Here is a 22,629-nt window from a genome sequence, read left to right as displayed (position 1 = left end):
GCTCAGTGGTTACAGCATCAGCCAATGGACTGAAGGGTCGTGGGTTTGATACCTCGGCTGCAGATTCCCCAGCCCGGTGGCAGGGAGTGGGGGAGGGTGTGCAAGAGGCAACCAATCAATGCATCTCTCTCACATCGATGTTTCTCTCTCTCTCTCCCCATGCTTCCTCCCTTCCATCTCTCTCCCTCTCTTCCATTTTCTATAGAAATCAATGGAAAAAATATCCTCAGGAGGATTAAAAAAAAATGGCATGCTTACACACTACACACACTACACGTGCCTTCTGCCCTCAACCTCGTACCCTAACTTTCCTCTTCTATCAGTCCAGAGATCTGCCTCACTGCTTAGCAGTGGAATATCATTCAGATGCAGAGGCCAGTAAACCGTCTTTGTGGTGGGAAAGGAGAGACAATTTAAAGATCCCCGAACATGCTTATCTTTGTGCACTTAGGTTTTTCTCTTTTCCTGAATAATCCATTCCTAGTAGTAGAATTGTTGGGTATGTGCACTTTAAATTCAGAAAGATACCACCAAAATGCACTCTAAAGTGGCTGTAGCCATGCATGCTCCATAAATCATCCATGCATGAAAAAATACATGCTCTTCAAAACATGGATGTGGTCCTAATTATTGCAAATCTAACCCAAAACCCAGTGTTTCAATGGTAACTTCCTTTGCATTTCCTCAGTCACTACCAAAATTGAGCATTTCTTCTATGTTTATTATTCACTTGTATTACTTCTGTGAATTGCCTTTTCGTATCCTTTGTTCTCTCTATTGAGTTTTTTATCAATTTAAGAAGTTCCTTGTACTCTGGGGATATTATTTATGGTATAAATATTTCTTCCCAGTTTGAATATCTTTCAATTTAGTTTAAGATGTAATCTGCCATACAGAATTTTCACTTTTTATGTGAGATGATCTGCCTTTCTTTTCCTTTGTCCTCCATGTGGAAAATATCCCTACTAGGAGATCTCACAGCACATTCCTCCCAACAAGGACGGAGGGAGGGGAGAAAGACATCAAACACCGCTATAGGGACACCCTGTGTCCTCTGACACAGAACAGTGGAGGGGGAAGCTTGGAACACTTCCCAAAAGGCATGCAAACAAGCTTAAGGCACAGATCTCCAAATTACGCTGAGTGACAAAAGCCAGACAGAGAGGCCACCCTGTATGACTACATTTGTATAAAACTCCAGAAGCTGCAAACTAAACCACAGTGACAGAAAGCAGATCAGATCAGTGGGGTGGGATGGGAGGGATGGATTACCAAGTGGTACAAGGAAACTTTGCGGGGGTGTTTGGTGGTGTTTTCATGGGTGTGTTCTTATGTCGAGACTATGTTGGCAATATATCATATTATACACTTTATGTGAAGTGCACTGTATGTCAATTATACCTCAATAAAACTGCTTTTTAAAAAACATACAGAGTTACCTCAAAGCTTACGCCTGCCAAGGCATATGCTTTAAAATCTCCTATGGTTCCTTCCACCGCAGTCAAGACGTAGCCCTCCTTCTGTGAGGACACGGTGTACTCCAAGTCACTGTGCAGGGGCCCGACACTGAAGAAAGAGAGCAATGCAGAGATGGCTTCGACTCCAATCTCGCGGGAGGCCTCGCCTCACCACAGGAAATTCCGGCTCCCAGCTGGCCCCAAGCAAATGTTTCCTAATCCCGGCTTACCTGTAGGCACCTTTGTCATCAGTAAAGACTGTGATGAGGGGTGAACTTGCCCCCTTTTCACTGATGACAATCTCGACTCCTTCCAACTCTGGGTGGATCTGGCCTTCCAGGAATAAGCCTGCTTTCCCGTGGATCTCGATCAGCTTCCCTGGGCAGCTTTCTAAAAGGGAAGAGGTAAACAGAAGAATACAACCGAGCTGCAGAGGACAGAAGCCTTCTGGTGGGGGACTTCCCAATAAGAAAGGCCTAAAACTGAGGTATTTGAAGCTAACCTCCAAATGAGGTTGTTTAATGTTCCAGAAACTTCAATAAGGAAAAGTGGCCCAAGCCTCTCTCCATCCCAGAAAGGCCTCATTTAACTGCCAACAACGTTAACAGGTAAACCTAACGCAGGCTGGGGTTTCACGACTCTTCTCTCTCGGTTCTCACAAGCCCACCAGGGAGAGATGCCTTCCCAGCAGATAAGAGCCATGCTGCTCGACCTCAGAAGACCCAACATGGAAGGCCACCCCAGGTTGCCTGCGGAAAGGCGGGCTCTTCACACTCTACTTCCAAACACAAGCCACATAAATGCCCGGTATTGAATAAACCCATGATCTCAAAAAAAACTATCAGTAGCCAAAAGGCAAATACTCAGTAAGCAATCACTTCTAATCCTATATAATAAAAGGCTAATATGCAAATCGACCGAACAGCAGAATGACCGGTCGCTATGACGTGCACTGACCACCAAGGGGCAGACACTCAACGCAGGAGCTGCCCCTGGTGGTCAGTGCACTCCCACAGGGAGAGCGCTGCTCAGCCAGAAGCTGGGCTCCTGGCTAGCGAGTGCAGCGGTTGGCAGCTCTAAGGACCCCTTGGGAGATATCTGACTGCCAGCTTAGGCCCATTCCCCACAGGGTCCTGGACTGTGAGAGGGCACAGGCCAGGCTGAGGGACCCCCTCCTCCCCAACCAGTGCAGGAATGTCATGCACTGGGCCTCTAGTTACCAATAAAGAAGGGCCCTAAACAGCACGGACTGTTCAGACACAGGACCACTAATGTTCCACAACTGATGATTTTGCTTTTCACTGACCTCTGCTGTCAACCTGGTAATGTCAAGAAAAACCAAGTCCTGTTCCAAAAAGATCGCCCCCTTCTGACAGCAAAAGTTACTCTTACTGATTTCATTCATTCGCTCATTCCTTCATCTAATAGTAACATCTATGTGCCTTACAAAGACGCTTTCGCTGTAACAACAACACAGAATAAATGTTTCAATGCAGCAAAGAAATGACTGCAAAGGTGTGTCACTGGCTCACTGAGGTGACATCTACCTCCACTGACGGTGGCTTCCATGGAAGGGGGATAAAAGAGCAGCTCTTTAGATGAGGGTGTGACAGTGATTTTCTCTCCAGACCTGAAATAATAAAAAGACTTCAATTTGGCTGGTTCTGTCCCTCCATTAGGAAGACTATCAGAACAGAGGACACTGCATAGAAAAGCCCAAGAGAGCTTACCGGGCCCAGTAAGAGAAGTCGTAGGAGAAGGGGCCTTGCAACTCATCCACCATCTCTTGGATAGGGGGCTTGGTGCTTCCTTCTCCACCTTCTTCATTGCCCTTCTTCTCCCGCTCCTGCCTGCGGCTCTCAATTTCAGCCAACTGCTGCTCCCTCCGCAGCTCCTGCACAGACTTCAGGGGGCCTAAGACTAAGGCGGGTTCACTGTCAATGGAAGACCTGGAGGAAAGGAAGGAGCAGCCCACAGGTAACAAAACCAAACACCTGACAGAACCACCACATGGCACAGTCTTCTCCTGATTTGAATATACTAATAGTTTTTTTAAAAATAAAGACTGGCCCAGACAGTGTGGCTCAGTGGTTGAGCACTGACCCATGAACCAAGAGGTTATGGGCTCAATCCCCAGTAGGGGGCATGCAGGAGGCAGCTGATCAATGTTTCTCTCTCATAGATGCTTCTATCTCTCTATCCCTCTCCCTTCCGCTCTCTAAAAATCAATAAAAATGTTAAAAATAAATAAAGGCTCAACTTCTGTGCGATGGTAGTAGTATTTGGTAGGTCTGGGCTGGAATGAGATACCATTGACTTTATGGCTAGATGAAAACATGGCAGATTTTCTGAGGACATGAGTTCTACCCAGGCTGCCATCCTCTGCCTTTCATTCAACCTGTATTGAGAACATCCTCTGCCAGAGATCCAGGCACTGGGATACAGTCATAAACAGGACAGGCAATATTCCCTAACTCTGACGAATCCTCATTCTAGTGGGAAGAGGCAGACAGGAAAAGGAAAAATGATGTCACTTGACAAGTACAGTGAAAAAAATAAAGTAGTGTGGAAGGAGAGAGAGCTGGGAGCATGGGGGTGCTATTTTTAGGGAGTGAGCCAAGGCCTTTCGGATCAGATAATCCTGAAGGAAGAGAAAAAGTGGGCCATGTGGCTCTCTGGGTGAGGAGTGTGTCTCAAGCAAGGGGAGGACAAGTGCAAAGTCCTTGGAGTCTTAGATGGGAAGCTCAAGGGACAGCAAGGAGACCAAGGCAACCTGGGGAAAGGGCCCCAAGGAAGAGTCCTTAGGTCAGGGGAGGGGGGAGCCCTGCGGGGACTGGGGCTTCAGTCCTTCGATTTCATTCTGAGTGGAATGGAAAAACCTGGGAGTTTGAAGGAGAGGAATCATATGATCTCTGGTATTAAAGGATCACTCTGGCTTAACAGGGGCTGGCCCCTACCAGCTTACCTCTCCTGAATGCCCCTAACGCCGACAAGTTCAAATTCAAAGCGCTTATCACACTTGTAATCTTACAGCTCTGTGTCTGGTTCTTGGACTACCTGCCTCCCCCATGAGTCTAGGGCAGGAGCTGTGGCTTACGCCCAGTCACACCAAAGACTCTCAAGAAATACTTTCAGAAAGGATGGATGGGTGAAAAGGTGGTGAATAGAAAGATGGAGATATAGCTGGAAAGACAACTTCAACTAAGGTAAGGACAGAAAAAGGTACTCATATTTCCATTCTATTTGACAAAGTTGGTCATGTTGCCAAAACTTTCACTTCTCAAGAAAACTGGGGTTCAAGAAAACTGGAGTGTCGCCTCATCACACTGCAAAAATTCCTCTCAAAGGTCACATTCACATGAACCTGACCCTCAGGGAGGCATGGCCTTTCGTGTCCTTTCTCTCTTGTGACCTTTCCTACATCAGGTACTATCTCTATTTTCCAAGCCTTTGAGAGAAGGTCTAAGAAAAATAGGCAATACTTTTGAATTTGCTAAAACACTTGAAATACAATGAATAAACCAGAGACTTTTTTTTTCCCCTAGCAAAGACAGTAAGTATAGAGAGTTCAAACAGAAGTTTAAGGCATGAAACGAGCTGTCAGAAGGCTCTTCCTCATCCCAAGTTAATTCGTGAATCATAAAAGGAAAGGATCAAGGCTGCTGCTAATTTATGGCTATGTCAGTATGAGAGAGAAGGCCATTTGTATATACACCTAGAGATAAGAAATCAAAAATAGTTTTCAGAGAGTCTATTACAGAAGCCCCCAGGCCTCACCCACCAGCCTCCCTTGCTCAGCCCACCACACAACACTAGTCTTACTTGATAGTCACAGTGACATCCATCACTTTGTCAGTGGTGATAGTTCCAAGGACATGGTGGCGAATGGCTGTCAACGTCAAGATACTGGGTGAAGACCTATAAATCACAGAAGTGGAAATAAAACACAGGCAATATCACCTAGTCTTTCTCAAAGGATCACAAACAACACCCTTTATGGGCCACCTTCCTGACCCTGAAATACACTACATGAAATTGCTCTTAGTATAGGCCAAAATAACTCCTGAAATACATATATCAGGGTTTTAAAGAATAAACGAATTCTCTACTCCAAAACTTTACACTCGAATCCCCAGTGACACCCACAAGCATTTGTAAAAGTAGAGAAATGGTGGGCTAAAGCTTGAGAAATTCCTATCAGTGAGGGCTGGTGGAAGAGTTAACAATTATCTTTAATCCATTTAGAAACCACAGCCTTCCATCTTTGGTTTACAGAATTCTTGGGAAAGAGACCCTATCTCCATTTTCTCAATAATTTACCCAAGTATTATGCTAAGTGAAATACATCAGACAGCGAAAGACAAATACCATATGAGTTTACCTATATATAGAATCTAAAAAACAAAACAAACAAAACAGGTACTTTAAACAATAAAGAATTTAAATTAAAAAAAAAAACACACAGGAACAGACTCATAAATACAGAGATCAAACAGGGTAGTGAGAGGGGAAATGGGAGTGGGGAATTGGGTGAAAAAAAGGGGAAATGGATTAAGAAGTACAAATTGGCAGTTACAACAGATATGAAAAATATAGCATAGAGAATATAGTCAATAATACTGTAATAATTAGTCTGGCCGGCGTGGTCAGGAGGTCACAGTTCGATTCCTGGTCAGGGCACGTGCCTGGGTTGCGGGCTTGATCCCCAGTGTGGGGCATGCAGGAGGCAGCCCATCAATGATTCCTTCTCATAATTGATGTTTCTATCTCTCTCTCCCTCTCCCTTCCTCTCTGAAATTAATAAAAATATATTAAAATATATATATATATATATATATATATATAATAATTATACATAGTGCCAGGTGGATACAAGACTTACTGGGGGGGTCACTTCATAAATTATATAAATGTCTAACTACTATGCTGTACACCTGAAACTAATAATATTGAATGTCACCTGTAATTGGAAAATAAAAATGCTTTAATTAAAAAAAAATAATAGTAATTTCCCCAAGTATCTTAAAATCCTTATCTAGAAACTTTTTAATGCCTAACCTTAACCTCTTCCAGAAAAACTACAAAAAATTCCTTTTGTTCTCAGAAATGTCTGAAAAAGAGACACACACTCATTCTCTACAGAAGTCACACAAACACACAGAGTAGAGAAGCCCCAGCTTACGTGTCATAAGTATAGAACGCTTGCTCAAACCGGTGGCAGGAGCGTGGGGTCACCTTGTACACGCCTGCAACCAGGAAAGCAAAAGGCATTTTCAGAGAAGGGCATCTGCTACACTAAGCAATTCCAACATTTGAAATGTAAAGGCACCACCTCAGTTGAGACCCACAATATACGATGGCTCTTACCCTTGACCCAAACCAGTTAATGGCCTACTGACAAGCTCGGGATGTTCCTTTCTATAACTTAACAATGCACAGTAGTTTAATCCACACAGACCAAGCTAACCGATATGTGCACAAGAAGAACAGGAAGGGCATTACTATAGCAACTCAGACTGAGAACTTTCTACTTAACAGATTCTGTTAAAAATTCAAAAGATACCCATAGCCTGAACTCCTTCCCTATAAATATTCCTAAACAGGGCATGGGGCAGGGGAAGGCCCAGAAAATTATGAAACAATCACAGAAAACACTCTCATGCCGGAAATTTATGAGGGTAACACTCAATTAGGGGCATATGGCATCATTTGCCAGAGAAATACAGTCAATTTCAGAAAGGAGAAAAGTCTAACAATGTATTCCCACCAAATGGTCATTAACCCACATTTCTGCAATATGTCCTACAAAAACTGACATTAGTTCAAACCACCTCTGCTGTGTGCAGTGTAAGCCCCAGTGCAGCTCCTAGTAGAAAGAAATTGGGTTTCTCCTTTCATTTTATCTGCTCTTTCATTTGACAAATATTAATGCACCAGCACCTACAATAAGCCAGGTGTTGTGCTAGGTACTGGTACACAGCAAGAAACAGATAAGGCCCCTGCCATCAGAGGCTTACTGTCTACAGAAGGAGGCATCTGACATCTATAGCAGACCAGTTATGAGCTAAGTGCAGTAAAGGAAAGAACTGAATGCTGTGAGCAGCAGCATGACAGGAAGATATAAATGACACTGAAAGCCCTCCCACACCTGGAAAGTAATGACTGAACCAAGAAGTGACAGTAGGAAGGCACAGCTGGGTGAAGAGTGGAGTGTGAGGCACAGGGAGAGCACTTAAGCAAGAACATCTAAATCAAGGACTTGCTAGGTGCTTCCCCAACAGCTGTCCTTCCTTCCTTAATACCAGACCTGGGTTATGTTTATGGTGGCAATGTGTCCAGCCTCGGCAACATAGGCAACTGTCCCAGCCTCCCTTGCAGCTGGAAGTGACCATGTGAAACGGTTCTGGCTAATAAGACATAAAGGAAGTTTACTGGAGTAGGAGGAGGCATGAAAAATGTTTGCCTGTTCCTCTCCAGGTCTTTCTGCCTTAACCATAACAAGATGGCAGCCATCTTAAAAACACAAGGGAAAAGGCTAAAAGAATTATAAAGACACCAACCCTAACCTCTACCAGCCACCGAACCCATGCTTATAGCCACATGCTGCCAGAGTTTGTTATAAAGCCAAATTCAGCCCCACATCTTGATGGCACTATTTTACAGATTCTGTTACTTGCAGCCAAAGGCATCCTAACTGAAACACGTAAGGACAGAGTGTCTGGAGCGGAGAGAAGGGCAGGCAGGCTGGATTATATAGGAGCTCAAGGTCTGGTTAAGGATTTTGTATTTTACCTTGAGAATCAAGAGAAGTCACTGAATTATTCTTTAGGAAAATGCAAAGTAAAACCACAATGAGATACTACTTTACACCTAGAAGGATGGTATAGTCAAAAAGACAGACAATAAGTAAAATAGGTGAAGATGTGGAAAAACTGGAACCCTTGTGCATTGCTGGCGGGAATATCAAATGGTACATACAGCTGCTTTGGAAAACAATTTGGTAATTTCTTAAAAAATTAAACATAAATTTACCATATGATCCAGCAATTCAATTCCTAAGCATTTATCATCCCAAAATGAAAACAGATGTTCACACAAAGGTACACAAATATTCATAGCAACATTATTCATAATAGCCCAAAACTGGAAATATCCACCAACTTAAGTATCTACCAAGTAGTGAATGGATACACAAAATGTGAAATTGTATCCCTCACAATGGAATACTATCCTATCTAATAAAAGAGTAATATGCAAATTGACCATACCTCCACTACACCCACAAGCCACGCCCACCAGCCAATCAGGAGCGAGTATGCAAATTAACCCAACCAAGATGGCTACAGCCACGGAGAGAGCAGGAGGCTTGGGTTTCCCTGGCAATGGAGGAAACCAAGCTTTCCGCCTGCCCTGGCCTGCCTTGGCCTCCGCTTCAGGCTACAAAGTTTCAATAATAGAAGATAAATAAATCCCAACAAAACGGTGGCGGCCATGGAGCTGGAGAGAGCAAGAGGCTTGAGTTGCCCCCGGCGATGGAGGAAGCCAAGTTTCCACAGCCCTGGCCTGCCTTGGCCTCCGATTAAGGCTACAAAGTTTCAGTTACAGAAGAGAAATAAATCCCAGATACCAGGGCCTCCGCTTGGGTCGCCGGGAAGTGTGGCCAGCCTGCAAACCACCACAGACCCCTCACCCAGGCTGCACCACGCCCCAAGGAAACCCCCACCCTGATCCGGGACACCCTTCAGGGCAAACTAGCTGGCCCCCACCCGTGCACCAGGCCTCTATCCTATCTAATAAAAGAATAATATGCAAATTGACTGTCACTCCAACACACAAGATGGCTGCCCCCATGTGGTCAAAGATGACTGCCCCCATGTGGACACAAGATGGTTGCCACAAGATGGCCAGCAGGGGAGGGCAGTTGGGAGAGACCAGGTCTGCAAGGGAGGGCAGTTGGGGGCGATCAAGCCTGCAGGGGAGGGCAGTTAGGGGTGACCAGGCCAGCAGAGGAGGGAAGTTGGGGGTGACTAGGCCTGCAGGGAAGGGCAGTTGGCGGGGACCCAGGCCTGCAGGGGAGAGCAGTTGGGGGTGACCAGGCCTGCAGGGGAGGGCAGTTAGGGGAGGGCAGTTAGGGGTGACCAGGCCTGCAGGGGAGGGCAGTTAGGGGTGACCAGGCCTGCAGGGGAGGGCAGATAGGGGTGACCAGGCCTGCAGGAGAGGGCAGTTAGGGGTAAACAGGCTGGCAGGGGAGCAGTTAGGCATCAATCAGGCTGGCAGGGGAGTGCTTAGGGGTGATCAGGCTGGCAGGCAGAAGCAGTTAGGGGCAATCAGGAAGGCAGGCAGGCGAGCAGTTGGGATTGAAGAGGGTGCAGGCTGGGCTGAGGGACATACACCCCCGTGCACAAATTTCGTGCACCGGGCCTCTAGTTTAACAATAAAAAGGAATAAACTACAAATACCTGCTACAATATGGAATCCAAAACATTATGATGAACTTCAAAAACATTATGCTAAATGAAAGGAGCCAGACAAAATACCAGTATTGTATGATCTCAATTATATAAACTGTCCAAAAAAAAGGCAAATCCATAAAGACAAAAAATTGATTACTGCCTGGAGAGGAAATTCACTATAAGCATGTATGAAGGATATTACTAGGTAAAGAAAATATTCTACAGTGGGTTATAGTGATGGTTGTACAACTTGGTAAATTTGCGAAAAATCATTGTATTGTATGTTTTAAATGGGTGAATTTTATGGTCTGCAAATTGCATCTCAAAGTTGTTAAAAGAGAGAGAAGCCACCAAAGTATTTTAAGCAAGGTGGGAGATGATCCAATTTTTATTGGCCAATAGTGTAATACTTTTATAATTGAAAGGGTCTAAACACTTTGTTATACACCTGAAACTAATCTAATATTACATGTCGTCCAGCTGGCATGGCTCAGTGGTTGAGTGTCAAATTATGAATTAGCAGGTTATGGTTCAATTCTCAGTCAGGGCACATGCCTGGGTCGTGGGCTCAATCCCCAGTGTGGGGTGTGCAGGAGGCAGCTGATCAATGATTCTCTCTCATCATTGATGCTTCCACCTCTCTTTCCCTCTCTGAAATCAATAAAAATATATTTAAAATAATAATAACAGTAATATTACATATCTACTGTTAATTGAAAAGTAAATTGAAAAAGAAAAAAGTAGTAGGGCCCAGCGGTCTACCCAGCTGAAACCCAAGAGACTTGCCAGGCCCAGCTCTAATTCTTTGGGTAAAAACACTACTCCTTCCAAAGGAAAAAGATAGAAAAACAAGAGTGCACTGACCACAACCAAAATTGATAGCTTGATGCAAATAGAACTGAGGTGGGAAGAAATGCCTTTAAAACCATCCTCTGGTGCCTCTCTGTTTCCCTAACACGTAGCACATCAATCCTCCCAGACTCACCAGGCTTGGACAGGCAGAAGCGGTTGACTCCTTTGGAGAGGTTATAAATCCCCACATTCTCAGGTCCATTTCCATCCTGATAAAACTCCTGAGGGACCAAAGCCAATACAATGACTTACCGGGGGAGATGGAGACACAAGATGATTAATAATATTTCTGTTTCAGAACCAGTCATCTGTTTTGCCCATTAATCATTTGAGCAGTTGGGTGCCACAGGAAAATTAAAAACCTTCAAAAACTTCCAACAAAAACGTGCTCTTTTTCATTTGGTCGACTAACATTTATTGAGCACCTGCTTTGTGATAGACCCAGAGCTGGGCTTTGGTTGTTGACAAGGCTCCTGTTCTCAAGTGGCTTACATTCTAACATAGGTAGGCAGAAAATCAATATGGTCAACAAAGAAATTAGAGGACTTCAGTTAGCAAGTAATACAGCTATAAGAAAAATAAACAGGGATCTGAATATAGAGCGATCTCCGTAGGTGTCTTTAGCTTGTTGGTCTCAGGGCAGGCCTCTCCTGAGTAGGAAACATTGGAGCTATAGCCTGAATGATGAGAATAACCAAGTGCAAACATTCCTGGAGAAGACATAGCATTCCAAGAGGGAAGAGCATGTGCAAAGGCCCAGGGAAGGGAGCGAGCTTACTGTGGATCTGGAGAAGGCCCGTGTGCTGGGGCCTAGTGTGCAAGGTAGAAAGTGGTAGGAGGTAAGATGGGAGTTGGGGGTGGGCCTTGTTGGCCATCATTAAGGAATGTGGATCTTATTCTAAGGGAAACAGAAATGTAATGGAGGATTTAAGGGAAGGAATGGCTTCCAAATGTCTTATCACTTATTCTTAACTGGTTTCCTAAATGTCAATCACTTATTCACCATTTTCAATTCTTCAGCATCTAACACAGCAGTCACTGAATTGCCATTTGCCTCAGTTTCTCTATTGGCATCTGACAATGACATTTACCAATGCTTTGAGTAAAAAAAATATATAAAATTCATAAATGGACTTCTATAGGTCTGCACAGTGTTTCCTTTCCAGACATTATCAGGCCAGGGAGACCACATCAACAAGAGAATAAGATTCTGTCTAACAGTTCTGTCCTCTGTCCTCATATACCAGAGAAACTCAGTCAGCTGCACCTGTTAATAAATAATAGCGGTGTATGCCAAGGAAATTTTAAATGCATTAAAGCTTTACTTAAACCTCCCTATAACCCTGAGAAGTGGATATTATGATCTCAGTTTTAGAGAAAAATGAGGTTCAGAAACATTAAATGAAGTTGCCCAAGGCTACAAAACCACTGTGCTTTGCACTACGTCAATGACTCCCCCAAATTGTCAGTTAGAATTTAATGTGAGGCCAGGAAATGTCCCAAATAAAGGCATCTTCCCCTGAGGTATTTTAAATGCTTCCTGATGAAGCTTTCCATTTTAGGTGGCTGCGTGGAGGGGCAGAAAAGGAAATCTGACTAGACTATGGTTATAATCTTCTTGGCACACTAGTCCTTCTTGCTCTCCAAAGGCACGTGCTCTTCCAAATAAGAGGATCCTCAGAAGCCACACATACCAGAGTGATGGCATGAGAAAGGGAACATCGCAGCATATAGCCCGTCTGCCTAAACTCAATCGCTGACACGTCGTCTTCCAGAACCTCCACCTCCAGACTCTTGTTCTTCCAGCACCAATCTTCATGCATGATGCTTACTGGAAAAGCACACAACACAAAGAGACACATGGGCATAGAGCACACCACTCCTGGAATACCACTGGAAAAAAATTTAATTAATTCACTAGTTATTAAAAAATGTGTGTGTACATACACACACTTTCAATATGACACCTATGTATATACATACACATAAAACAAATATAATACACACACACACACACACACAAATAGCAATGCTTAGAAGTAACTACTAGAGAAAAATTGAAACCAATGACCATTAAAATCACCAAGACAGAAATTCAATTGTGTCTAAACATCAGGGTACTAGTAAGATATTCAGAGATCACCAAACTTTTTCTGTCATGAGCCACAGGGCAAATATTGTCAACTTTGTAGGCCACATGGTCCCAACTATTCAACTCTGTTTACAGCATACAAACAGCCATAGACAATATATAAATAAATGGGCATAGCTGTGTTCACATAAAACTTAATTTATAAAAACAGGCAAGTGGCCTTTAGGCCACAGTTTACCAACACCTGATATAATGGAAAATGCAATTCCCCAGAAAAAGCAGATTTTACAAGCTATTCTCTGCCAGCAGCTCCAAGCTGAGCTTTGAAAAAGCAGAAATACAATATGGCAATGGATAGCTTCTTGAGAAAGGCAGGGAAAAGAGAACCAGTGTTTGCCAGCGCCCACTGCTCACCAGGCACTGTGCAAGAGCTTTACACCTGTATTTCATTTAGTCATACATCCTGCAGAAAGTCTATCACTCGTCTAACAGATGAGAAAACTGAGTCTCAGGGAGGCCAAAGTCACACAGCTGCTAATGGCAGCACACTGTGTTATCATTTCACACTCGCTTTTTCAGCATTTAGAAATAAAATGGCATGAATGAGGGCACCCTCCCAAAAGAGAACTGTGTGGGCTATCCTGATATGGTGGCAGCTGGTTCCTAGGATATCAGCTAAATAAAGCACATTCAAGGTCACAGGTCAGAGAAGAGCTAAACAAGTAATAGTATACATTTGGGATGCAATTTGGGAGCTGGGTTTTAGAACGCTTAGAAAGAAGGCCATGAGGGCATGTGAGGGCCATGAGAGGCTGTCTTAGCGTCTTACTTTTGTATTTTCCAGGGAGCACATTGTCAAACGTGAAAGTCATCGAGTTGACCTTGCCGGAGAGCTGGAGGCTCCTCTTCTCGCCCTGGCGGCTCAGGGACTGCAGGGTCACCAGCAGGTCGCCGCAGGTGTCTGCAGAGAAAAGACAGGAGGGCCTCATTTGACTGCCCTCATGAACCAGAGCACACGTTCGACCTCTGTGTGCGGCTTGCTACCTTTTATCTCCTGAAGGCCAGTGCCAGGGTTCCTTTAAAGCTAACATGTAGCTGCTTGATTCTAAAAAGCGCCCCCATGTTGGACATCAGTACCAAGCAAGGAAGCCACTACTGGGGAAAGCGGCTCCACCATTTACTGAAATGGGGAAAGTAATATTTATGGAGCACCAAGAGGAGCCAGAGAAAAAGAGAAAGGTGATGAAACCTTACTTAATATCCACTTTATACTAGGCATAGAACTGGGCCTCTTATCATCATTATCATATTAATATTACTAATAATAGCAAAGATTTAAATAGCTCTTGCTGTGTCCCAAGTACTTCCAAAGGCTATATATACATACACTAACTCATTTGACTCTCACAACAAGCCTATGAGGCAGGTACTATTATCACCTCCATATTATAGATAAAGGACTCAAAGCACAGAGAGGTTAAGTAATTTGCCCCAGGTCACACAGCAAAGGTTCAAGCCCATGTGGTCTGGTTTCAGAGACTAAGTAGTCACTGTGCTACACTGCCTCTGGATGACCACATTTAAACTTCATTAAAACCCTCTGAAAGCAGGGGAGGAACCAAGATGGCGGCATAGGTAAACACCTAAACTGCTGCCTTGCACAATTTTAAAACTACAACTAAAAGACAAAACGTCTATCACCCAGAACCACGGGAAAGCTGGCTGAGTGGAAGTTCTACAACTAGAAGGAAAGAGAAAAGAGCATTGAGACGTGCACAAGCGCTGAAAAGCTGAGGTATGGAGGCACACAAATCGGGCTGGCGGCGGGTGACTGGGTGTGCTGCTTTTTTTAACCCGAAGGGAGACAAGCTCCCGATTACTCTGAACTCCAGTTTCTGGGGAGATGCTGGGGACCCAAACCCCTATGGGGAGAAGCTGGACTGTCTGCCATCGGGTTGGAAAGTGAGGGTAGCTTTCTTGCAGAGGTGCGCCCAGCAATTATTGTTTACTGCTCTGGGGCGCAAGACGCAGGGACTTGGAAACGCGGAGACGCAGAGACAGCTGACTGGAAGCCATCACTCTTTGCCACGCCCTAGCCTAGTGACTCCCTGAGACCCCGCCCCGCACAATCTACAAACCCACCCAAGCTCCACGCAGCAGCTTTTACATATAAATGGTCTGCCCTATCGCAGTTTAACCTAACAAACTGCAGCTCTGGTCAGACAGCTCCAAAACCTCCAAACCCCAAGCAAAGAGGAGAAAACTGTAGTTCTCGCTGTAGCTCCTGCTGGGTGGCCTCAGACAGTAGCTGACCTGTACCCCATTAGAGATACAGAAGCTAGTGTATCTAGTGGTCAGTGTAAGACGACACCAGATTTCAACTACTCACATCCATAAGTGACACATTCAAGAGGCAGACTCAGTGAGCACCAAAGCCCCACTGAAGCAAGTCCTGCCCCATAAGCATGTCTCCAGCACAGCAGTTCTTCCATTATAGACACAGCGGGTCCTCACAGCCAATTGGCCTGGAGGTCAATTCCTCCCAGTGTACCAACAGCAATCAAGGCTTAACTACACCAAGACTTTGCACTCAGCCCACAAAGGGGTGCACCAAGAGTGTCCACCTCAGGTGATAGGCGGAACCACTGGTCACCTGCCACAGAAAACCACTCCATCAACACTGGGAAGCAGCAAAATGTGGAGACAAAGAAACATGTCACGAATGAAAGAAATGGAGGAAAGCAAACTACTGGACACAGAGTCCAAAACCACATTTATAAGGTTACTCAAGAATCTTCTAAAAACCGCCGAGAAACTTGATGAGACCTCCGAGGAGCTTAGTGAGACCTTCAAGGACCTTAATGAGAATGCCAAAAAAATGGAAAAGGACCAGTCAGAAATTAAGCATACACTGTCTGAAATAAAGAATATACAGAAATTCAAATGTAGATCAAAGGACCCCAAGAATCAAACCAAAGATCTGAAATATGAGGAAACAAAAAACACCCAACCAGAAAAACAAAAAGAAAAAAGAATCCAAAAATATGAAGATAGTGTAAGGAGCCTCTGGGACAACTTTAAGCGTACCAACAACCGAATTATGGGGGTGCCAGAAGAAGAGAGAGAACAAAATATTGAAAACCTATTAGAAGAAATAATGACTGAAAACTTTCCCTACCTGGTGAAAGAAATAGACTTACAAGTCTAGAAAGTGCAGAGAACCCCAAACAAGAGGAATCCAAAGAGGACCATACCAAGACACATCATAATTAAAATGCCAAGGGCAAAAGACAGAGAGAGAATCTTGAAAGCAGCAAGAGAAAAACAGTTAGTTACCTACAAGGGAGCACCCATAAGACTGTCAGCTGATTTCTCAACAGAAACTATGCAGGCCAGAAGGGAGTGGCAAGAAATATTCAAAGTGATGAATAGCAAGAACCTACAACCAAGATTACTCTACCCAGCAAAGCTATCATTCAGAATTGAAGGTCAGATAAAGAGCTTCACAGACAAGAAAAAGCTAAAGGAGTTCATCACCACCAAACCAGGATTATATGAAATGCTGAAGGGTATTCTTTAAGAAGAAGAAGAAGAAGAAGAAGAAGAAAAAGGTAAAGATAAAAATTATGAACAACAAAATGACAACAAATACATACCTACCAACAAGTGAATCTAAAAATCAAGTGAAAAAAAATCTGATGAACAGAATGGACTGATGAATATAATAGAATCAGGGACATAGAAAGGGAGTGGACTGACAATTCTCAGGGGGAAGAGGGTGTGAGGGGTGCGGGAAGAGATTGGACAAAAATCTTACACCTAGGGATGAAGACAGTGGCAGGGGGTAAGGGCATGGGGTGGGGTAGGGAATCAGGTGGAGGGGAGCTATGGGGGTAAAAAAAAAAAGAGGAACACCTGTAATAATCTGAAAAATAAAGATTTATTTTTAAAAATAAAAATTTTAAAAAATAAAATAATAATAATAAAAAAAAACCTCTGAAAGCAGCAGTATTGCCACTTAACAGAAGGAAAACAGAGGCTGGGAAAGTAAATGCTGAGTCTCCCATCTGGAGAGTGACAGAGTTGGGACTGAAACCTGGGCCTAATTCCACCTTCCTTTCAGAGTCAGAGGGAGAAAAAGAGACCCACATGTTCTTTCAGGAGCCAAAGCAAAACTACTCCTAGAGAAATGTTTCTATGACACACTGTGGCAATTTTTCTAAAAGAACTAGATGCAATATGACCCTCCAAACCACTGCCCAGGAGCAGCTTCTACCTTCATCTTTAACGCTGCCCCATGAGGGAAAGCTCACCCCCGCCCCCATAGGCCTGCTCTGTGAAACCATCTGTTCCTGCTTTCCATGGACATCTTACCCAAACAAGAGACTTTCCCAGAAACTGATGCCAAAAACTGCACAAAGGCCACGTCCATCACAGGCCTGTCCTTCACAGTGAGAGGAAACGTCTGGGGTTTCAATGTCAGCCCCGCTCGGGTCTCTGCCTCAGGAACCATCACCTGTGGGAACACAGGGCAACATCAGTTATATCAGGGTTGCTGCTCCTCTGGCCTACAGGGCACCAGAACATTCATCTGGGCCCAAGGTCAAACAGATTTCCAAGGACAAAGGTTCATTTCTAGGCCGAGTTTTACAGTCACAACAAATATGCAAGTAGCCAGTGTGATGACATCACATTTCTAATCAGACAAAAAACCCATCCCCAGCAGTGCATTGGCGTACACAAAAGCCCATCGGGCATAACTCTCCAGAGACACCCGAGCTGTGGTCCATCACCTGAACACGGGGTGGAAAACACACTTAATCCCTGAACTTTTTCCTGGCTTGAGGTCACACGTGACATAAGCTATGAACTTGCCAACGCTGCTTGGATGCCCAATAATGAAATTACGCCATTTTCCTCTTCCTTTTCTTCCATGGGCCTTTCTCAGGCTACCGAGAGGGACTGGGAAAGAAGGCAATGGTGATGTTTTTCATCCCTAGTAAAGATAACATTTCGGAACCGCCCTTCCTTGGATAAGTCCCTACTCTGAAAGGGCTTCCAAAGGCTTGTCAATGTGGCCAGCTTTGCAAGAAGCTGCTGTCTAGTAAAGGAGCTGTCAGCCCACACACCACACTGCGATGGAAGCAGGGAGACACTGTTCTCGCACCCATCTCCTCAGAGGGAGGGATCCCCTTGCCCCAGATTCCCAGCCCTCTCCCTTCCCTCACTTGCTCTTTCTCAGGGAGGAGGAGCAGCAGCTGACTTGATGGGAGAGGGTGTGAGATCCACTGAGACACGGCCTTTTCCCGTGGGCAGGGCCTCTGCACTGAAAGGCAGTGGGCTGACCTCTGGTTCTGTTGTGTCTCCTGCCTGCTGGTCTCATCTGTGCTCACCGTGCAGTGAGACCAAGGGCCAAAGTCTCCCAGCCTCTCTGCCTGCCCAGATGGAGAAACCAGTGGTGCCTGCCCAGCATCTCCCATTCCGGGCAAGGGAGGGAAAGGCCTCGGATTCCAGAAGCCATGCACTGTGGAAGTTACTGAGCTGCCATTAATAAAGAGTTCATTTTAATTTCCTTTGGAATTCATGGATATTCTGCAACAGCCAAAAGCCTGAGAAGGTGGAGGTGTGATTGGCAGCTGGATACGAAGCCCTAATAAACATCACACTGGAAAAGAGAAAGGCCTGTGCCATCATTTTTAAACTGATTGCCTGTCTGCTCCACTAACAGTGACATGCAGGAATGTAAAGATGTCAACATAAGAAGTTGGGAATGGAAATGCTCCTTCCCTAATGCATTCTGGCTAATAATAACCCTTTTAAAAATCAATGCTCTTGCCCTGGCCAGCTTGGCTCAGTGGATGGAGCGTCGGCCTGTGGACTGAAGGGTCGCGGGTTTGATTCCGGTCAGGGGCGCATGCCTGGGTTGCGGGCTTGGTCCCCAGTGGGGGGCGTGCGGGAGGCAGCCAATCTATGATTCTCTCTCATCATTGATATTTCTATTTCTCTCTCCCTTTCCCTTTCTCTCTGCAATCAATAAAAAAAATATTTTTTTTAAAAAATCAATGCTCTTTTTCAAATATCTTAACTAGAATAAAATTCATCATACCTGTACTTTGTAGGTCCCTGGTTTTGCTTTAAAACAGAATGATCCATGAGCATCCGTCTCCACAGTGACCAAAGACTTGTCCTTGTCTTGAGAAGACAGGACAACTTTGTATTTACTCATCTGCTTGACAGTGTCAGGGAAGCGAATGATTGATATCTGGCCGCAGACACTGAACCTGCAACAAGGGGACCATTCATTCCAGCATGAGAACTCAATTATACCAGGGAAGGTGCTTATCAACCAAAATTACATGTCCGTCTTCCATCCCTTGTCCCTGAGACTAGTTTCATCTTAAAAGACAGGAATACAGCCCAAATGGTTCCAGTTTTAAAGGCAACCTTTGGAAAGATCGGACCTCTTTCTAATAAGGGAAAAGGCAGAGTACAAGGCAGGGCTGTGTGTGTGTTCTGGGTGACATCTGACAATCCCCTACGGTGGAAGTGATTTTTAGAAAATCTGTAGGAGATAAAAAATGTTTCAGGTAATGAATCTTTGGCAATGGAGCAGCCTCGACTGAGAATATGGGCTAGTCCTTAAAAGCAAGAGCTGTAAGCTGCCTAAGAAAGAGTGGCATTACTAAGGCCATAAAACAAGGCAGTTATCAAAGACAACTTCCTCGCCTGTGATTACATATAATGTGTGGATAAGAGGAGCAATCTGGGAGATCTGAACATAAAAGGTAATTAAGTTAGAAAAATGCAAAGCTAAAGCTGAACTCCTCAGAAGCAAGGAGCCAAGAAAAGCAACTTGTAATTGACAAGCCCTATGAAGGTAATGATTCCGACTGGGCTGCATGAGCAGTGTGCAAAGGGCTCCAAAGTGTGTCTGGAGAGGCCCCTGAAAAGCACGTCCACACCCTGAGAAAGACCAACAAAGACCATCCTCAGTGATGTTCTTCATTTTCCCATTATAGCTGATGGCCACAACGACTTCCTCAATGGACTAAAGGTTACATTTTCTAATCTTAAAGAATCATTTTAGATAAAAATCAGTTGTCGATTCTGACAGAAAGATAACAAAGTACTGGATTCAACGTTGGGTAATCATGGGTGAACTAGATAATGGAACACCCACTCTGCAGCAAATAAAAAAAACAACAGAAGGTACAACAAAGTGGTGGAATATTGTGTGTGTGAAATCTGGGAATAATAAAGAGCAGTCATTTCTCAGTGACTGACCCAGCCAAATGAGCTCACGACCTGGTGTGGGGGCCAAAAACTATAGCCCAGTGGCCAAGTCCAGCCCGCCGGCCACCTCGTTTTGTTTGGACCTGAGCTGAGGATGGTTTTCATATTTTCATTTTCACACTTTTAAAGGGTTAAAGGAAAAATAAAGTCAAAAGAATATTTCATGATACATAAAAATGATATCAAACTCAAACTTCAATGTCCTAAATAAAGTTTTACTGGAACACAGCCACACCTATTCATTTAGGAATTATCTATGACACATTCATCATAGAGACCATTAAGACCCAAGAAGCATCAAATATTTATTCTCTGACCCTTCACAGAAAAAGTGTACTAGCCCCTGATGTAGATGAAAAGGTATGCACTTTGGTTCTCATATTCCTCTACTGCACACTTTCGAAATAAAAGGACAAGAGAATATTGATAAATTATTCTTAAGGACCTTTCATGGTCTCCTAATTAATGTCCATGTCAAGGCGAATGTCACCTTATTTGGTTCAAGCTGAATCTCTTCTAAGTTTTAAATATTCTAAGCATAAGATCTGTTTTAGCTCATATTCCCAATTACAGAGAAGTGTCCATATTATATTTCAACTGTAATAAAAAATTAAATTTTAAAAAAAGAGAGAAGTGTCCAGTTACCCTAAACCTCAAAAGTATATTGGTTTAGTTTAGAAAAATAAACTAAAAAACAAAACAAAACTGTTAGGAGAGTATTTATTATATTGAAGGCCTTAAAAATTGATTTGTGTCAACAAATTCTTTCATTGGGGCTTAATAATTTATGAATAAAAACTGTTAATTTTGGCGTATTGTGGAATAACTATATCCTCACAGTCATTTGGATAGAAGTCGAAGAGTTTATTTTTCAAATAAATTGACTTTTTTTTTTTTAAGTAACAAACAACAATAAATTAAAAGGCAAATGTGCCATGTTGGCCCAAAAGGATAATGATGAATTTTCCCAAAGGTGCTCAACAAATGTTTTCTTTCTTTGACCCCTATAAAGAAAATAAATATAAATGTATTTTCCCCTCTCCATGAACTGCACTTCCTCCATCCACCCAATTGTTCAAATAAGCAACCTGGGACTCCAACAGCACAAGACCCATTGATTCTCTCTCCATACTACCTGTCAAATCTCTACTTCTCACTCCCTCCCCTGCCAGCACCCTGGTCCCAGCACCACCGTATCTCCTGCAGACAACTGTCACCACCTCCTTTCTAGTCCCTCCATTATGTACTCTGGCTTCCCTCTGATCCATGCTCCACAGAGCAGCCAAAAAATAAAAAACCTTTCTAAAATGACCTGATCCATATCACTTGCTTGCTGAAAACTCTTCAACAGCTTTCCATTGCATTTGGGGATAAGCCCATCTCCGCAAGACGGCTACGAGTCACATAGCTCTCCCACCTCACCACTGCCTCCAGCCACGCTGGCTGTCTTCCAGAGAGCTCCCTTCTCCCCGCTCCAGGCCTGCGCCCACACTGATCCCTCTGCCTGGGAAGTTCTTCACTTAGCTAACTTGTAGTCCTCCAGAGGGTCCCAGTGACCCAGAGAGGCCTCCCATAGCTCCCCATTTAAATCATGTCCTCTCAGAGCACCCGGTCTCTGTCCAGCACAACACCTACTATCATTTACAATCACAAATTTACTCATCTTGAGTCTGTCTCCCCAGTGAGATGAAAGCCCTAGCTTTGGGATGTTAGGTTTCTTTTTACTGTTATATACTTGGCATTTCTAACAGTGCCTCACCCAGAGTAGCTGTTAAAAAATGTTTATGAAGGGAAAGAGGGAGGACGTAAGTCCAAGAATTGTGTCCTGAGGCTCCATGACAGACATGGTACCAGGTTCCACAGTTGATGTACTTCCTGATTTCCCATTTGACACTGAATCCTAACCTTGACCAGGCAAATGGACTGTGTTTTCACAGCTCATCTTCCTGGATCTCCCTGCCCATCAGGCACTACTTGATACCTAAAACCCACCCTTCAAACACTGGCATTTCATTCCTGGTCTACTGATTTCCCAGTTCTACTTTTGGCTACCACCTGTAGCCAAATCTTTAAGATTTACCTTCCATTCAAGCATCTATTGGAGAGCTCCACCTAGTGGCCCTACAGACTCCAATACTGAACCCCCATCATCTAACTGGCTCTTCTCCCTGCCCACAGCCGGTGGCACCACAGTCATCCTGCCCCTCAAAATGGAAACCCCCATCTGTCCTTCCCTTCCCTATAAGGCAAGCCCTCACCAACTCTCTTTTCAGGCCTCTTATCTCCAAGTCTTGTCCCCTTCAAAGCCATCCTCCACCATGCCACCGGAGTGCTTCACTAAACACAAAAATCACCCGTGTTGCCTCCATGCTCACACTGTTCACTGGCCCCTGGACCCCTAGGGGAGAAAGCCCCCAACTTCCAATGGGGTGTGAAGAGGTCTGCCCCTCCTCTGCCTGCCCAGCACTTCATGCGCCAGTAA

At 44.2% G+C, this 22,629-nt stretch overlaps 1 protein-coding gene across 1 annotated transcript in view; it reads right to left on the bottom strand.

Annotated features, from left to right (window-relative positions):
• LOC308253195 (BOS complex subunit NOMO1) overlaps positions 1-22,629 on the bottom strand; it is a 53,195-nt gene that overhangs the window by 11,772 nt on the left and 18,794 nt on the right. Inside the window, exons 12-22 of the mRNA XM_080678423.1 lie at positions 18,961-19,135; positions 17,229-17,370; positions 13,684-13,815; positions 12,457-12,593; positions 10,896-10,983; positions 6,640-6,703; positions 5,280-5,375; positions 3,188-3,406; positions 3,005-3,087; positions 1,688-1,847; positions 1,440-1,566 (exon numbers count right to left, since the gene is read on the bottom strand). Of these exons, the coding sequence (XP_080534549.1) occupies positions 1,440-1,566; positions 1,688-1,847; positions 3,005-3,087; positions 3,188-3,406; positions 5,280-5,375; positions 6,640-6,703; positions 10,896-10,983; positions 12,457-12,593; positions 13,684-13,815; positions 17,229-17,370; positions 18,961-19,135 (1,423 nt within the window). The remainder of the gene's footprint in view (positions 1-1,439; positions 1,567-1,687; positions 1,848-3,004; positions 3,088-3,187; positions 3,407-5,279; positions 5,376-6,639; positions 6,704-10,895; positions 10,984-12,456; positions 12,594-13,683; positions 13,816-17,228; positions 17,371-18,960; positions 19,136-22,629) is intronic.

Source organism: Plecotus auritus (assembly GCF_963455305.1).
Source record: "Plecotus auritus genome assembly, chromosome: 7".
In the NCBI taxonomy this organism is placed as follows: domain Eukaryota; kingdom Metazoa; phylum Chordata; class Mammalia; order Chiroptera; family Vespertilionidae; genus Plecotus; species Plecotus auritus.
This window is presented reverse-complemented; position numbering and strand designations above follow the sequence as displayed.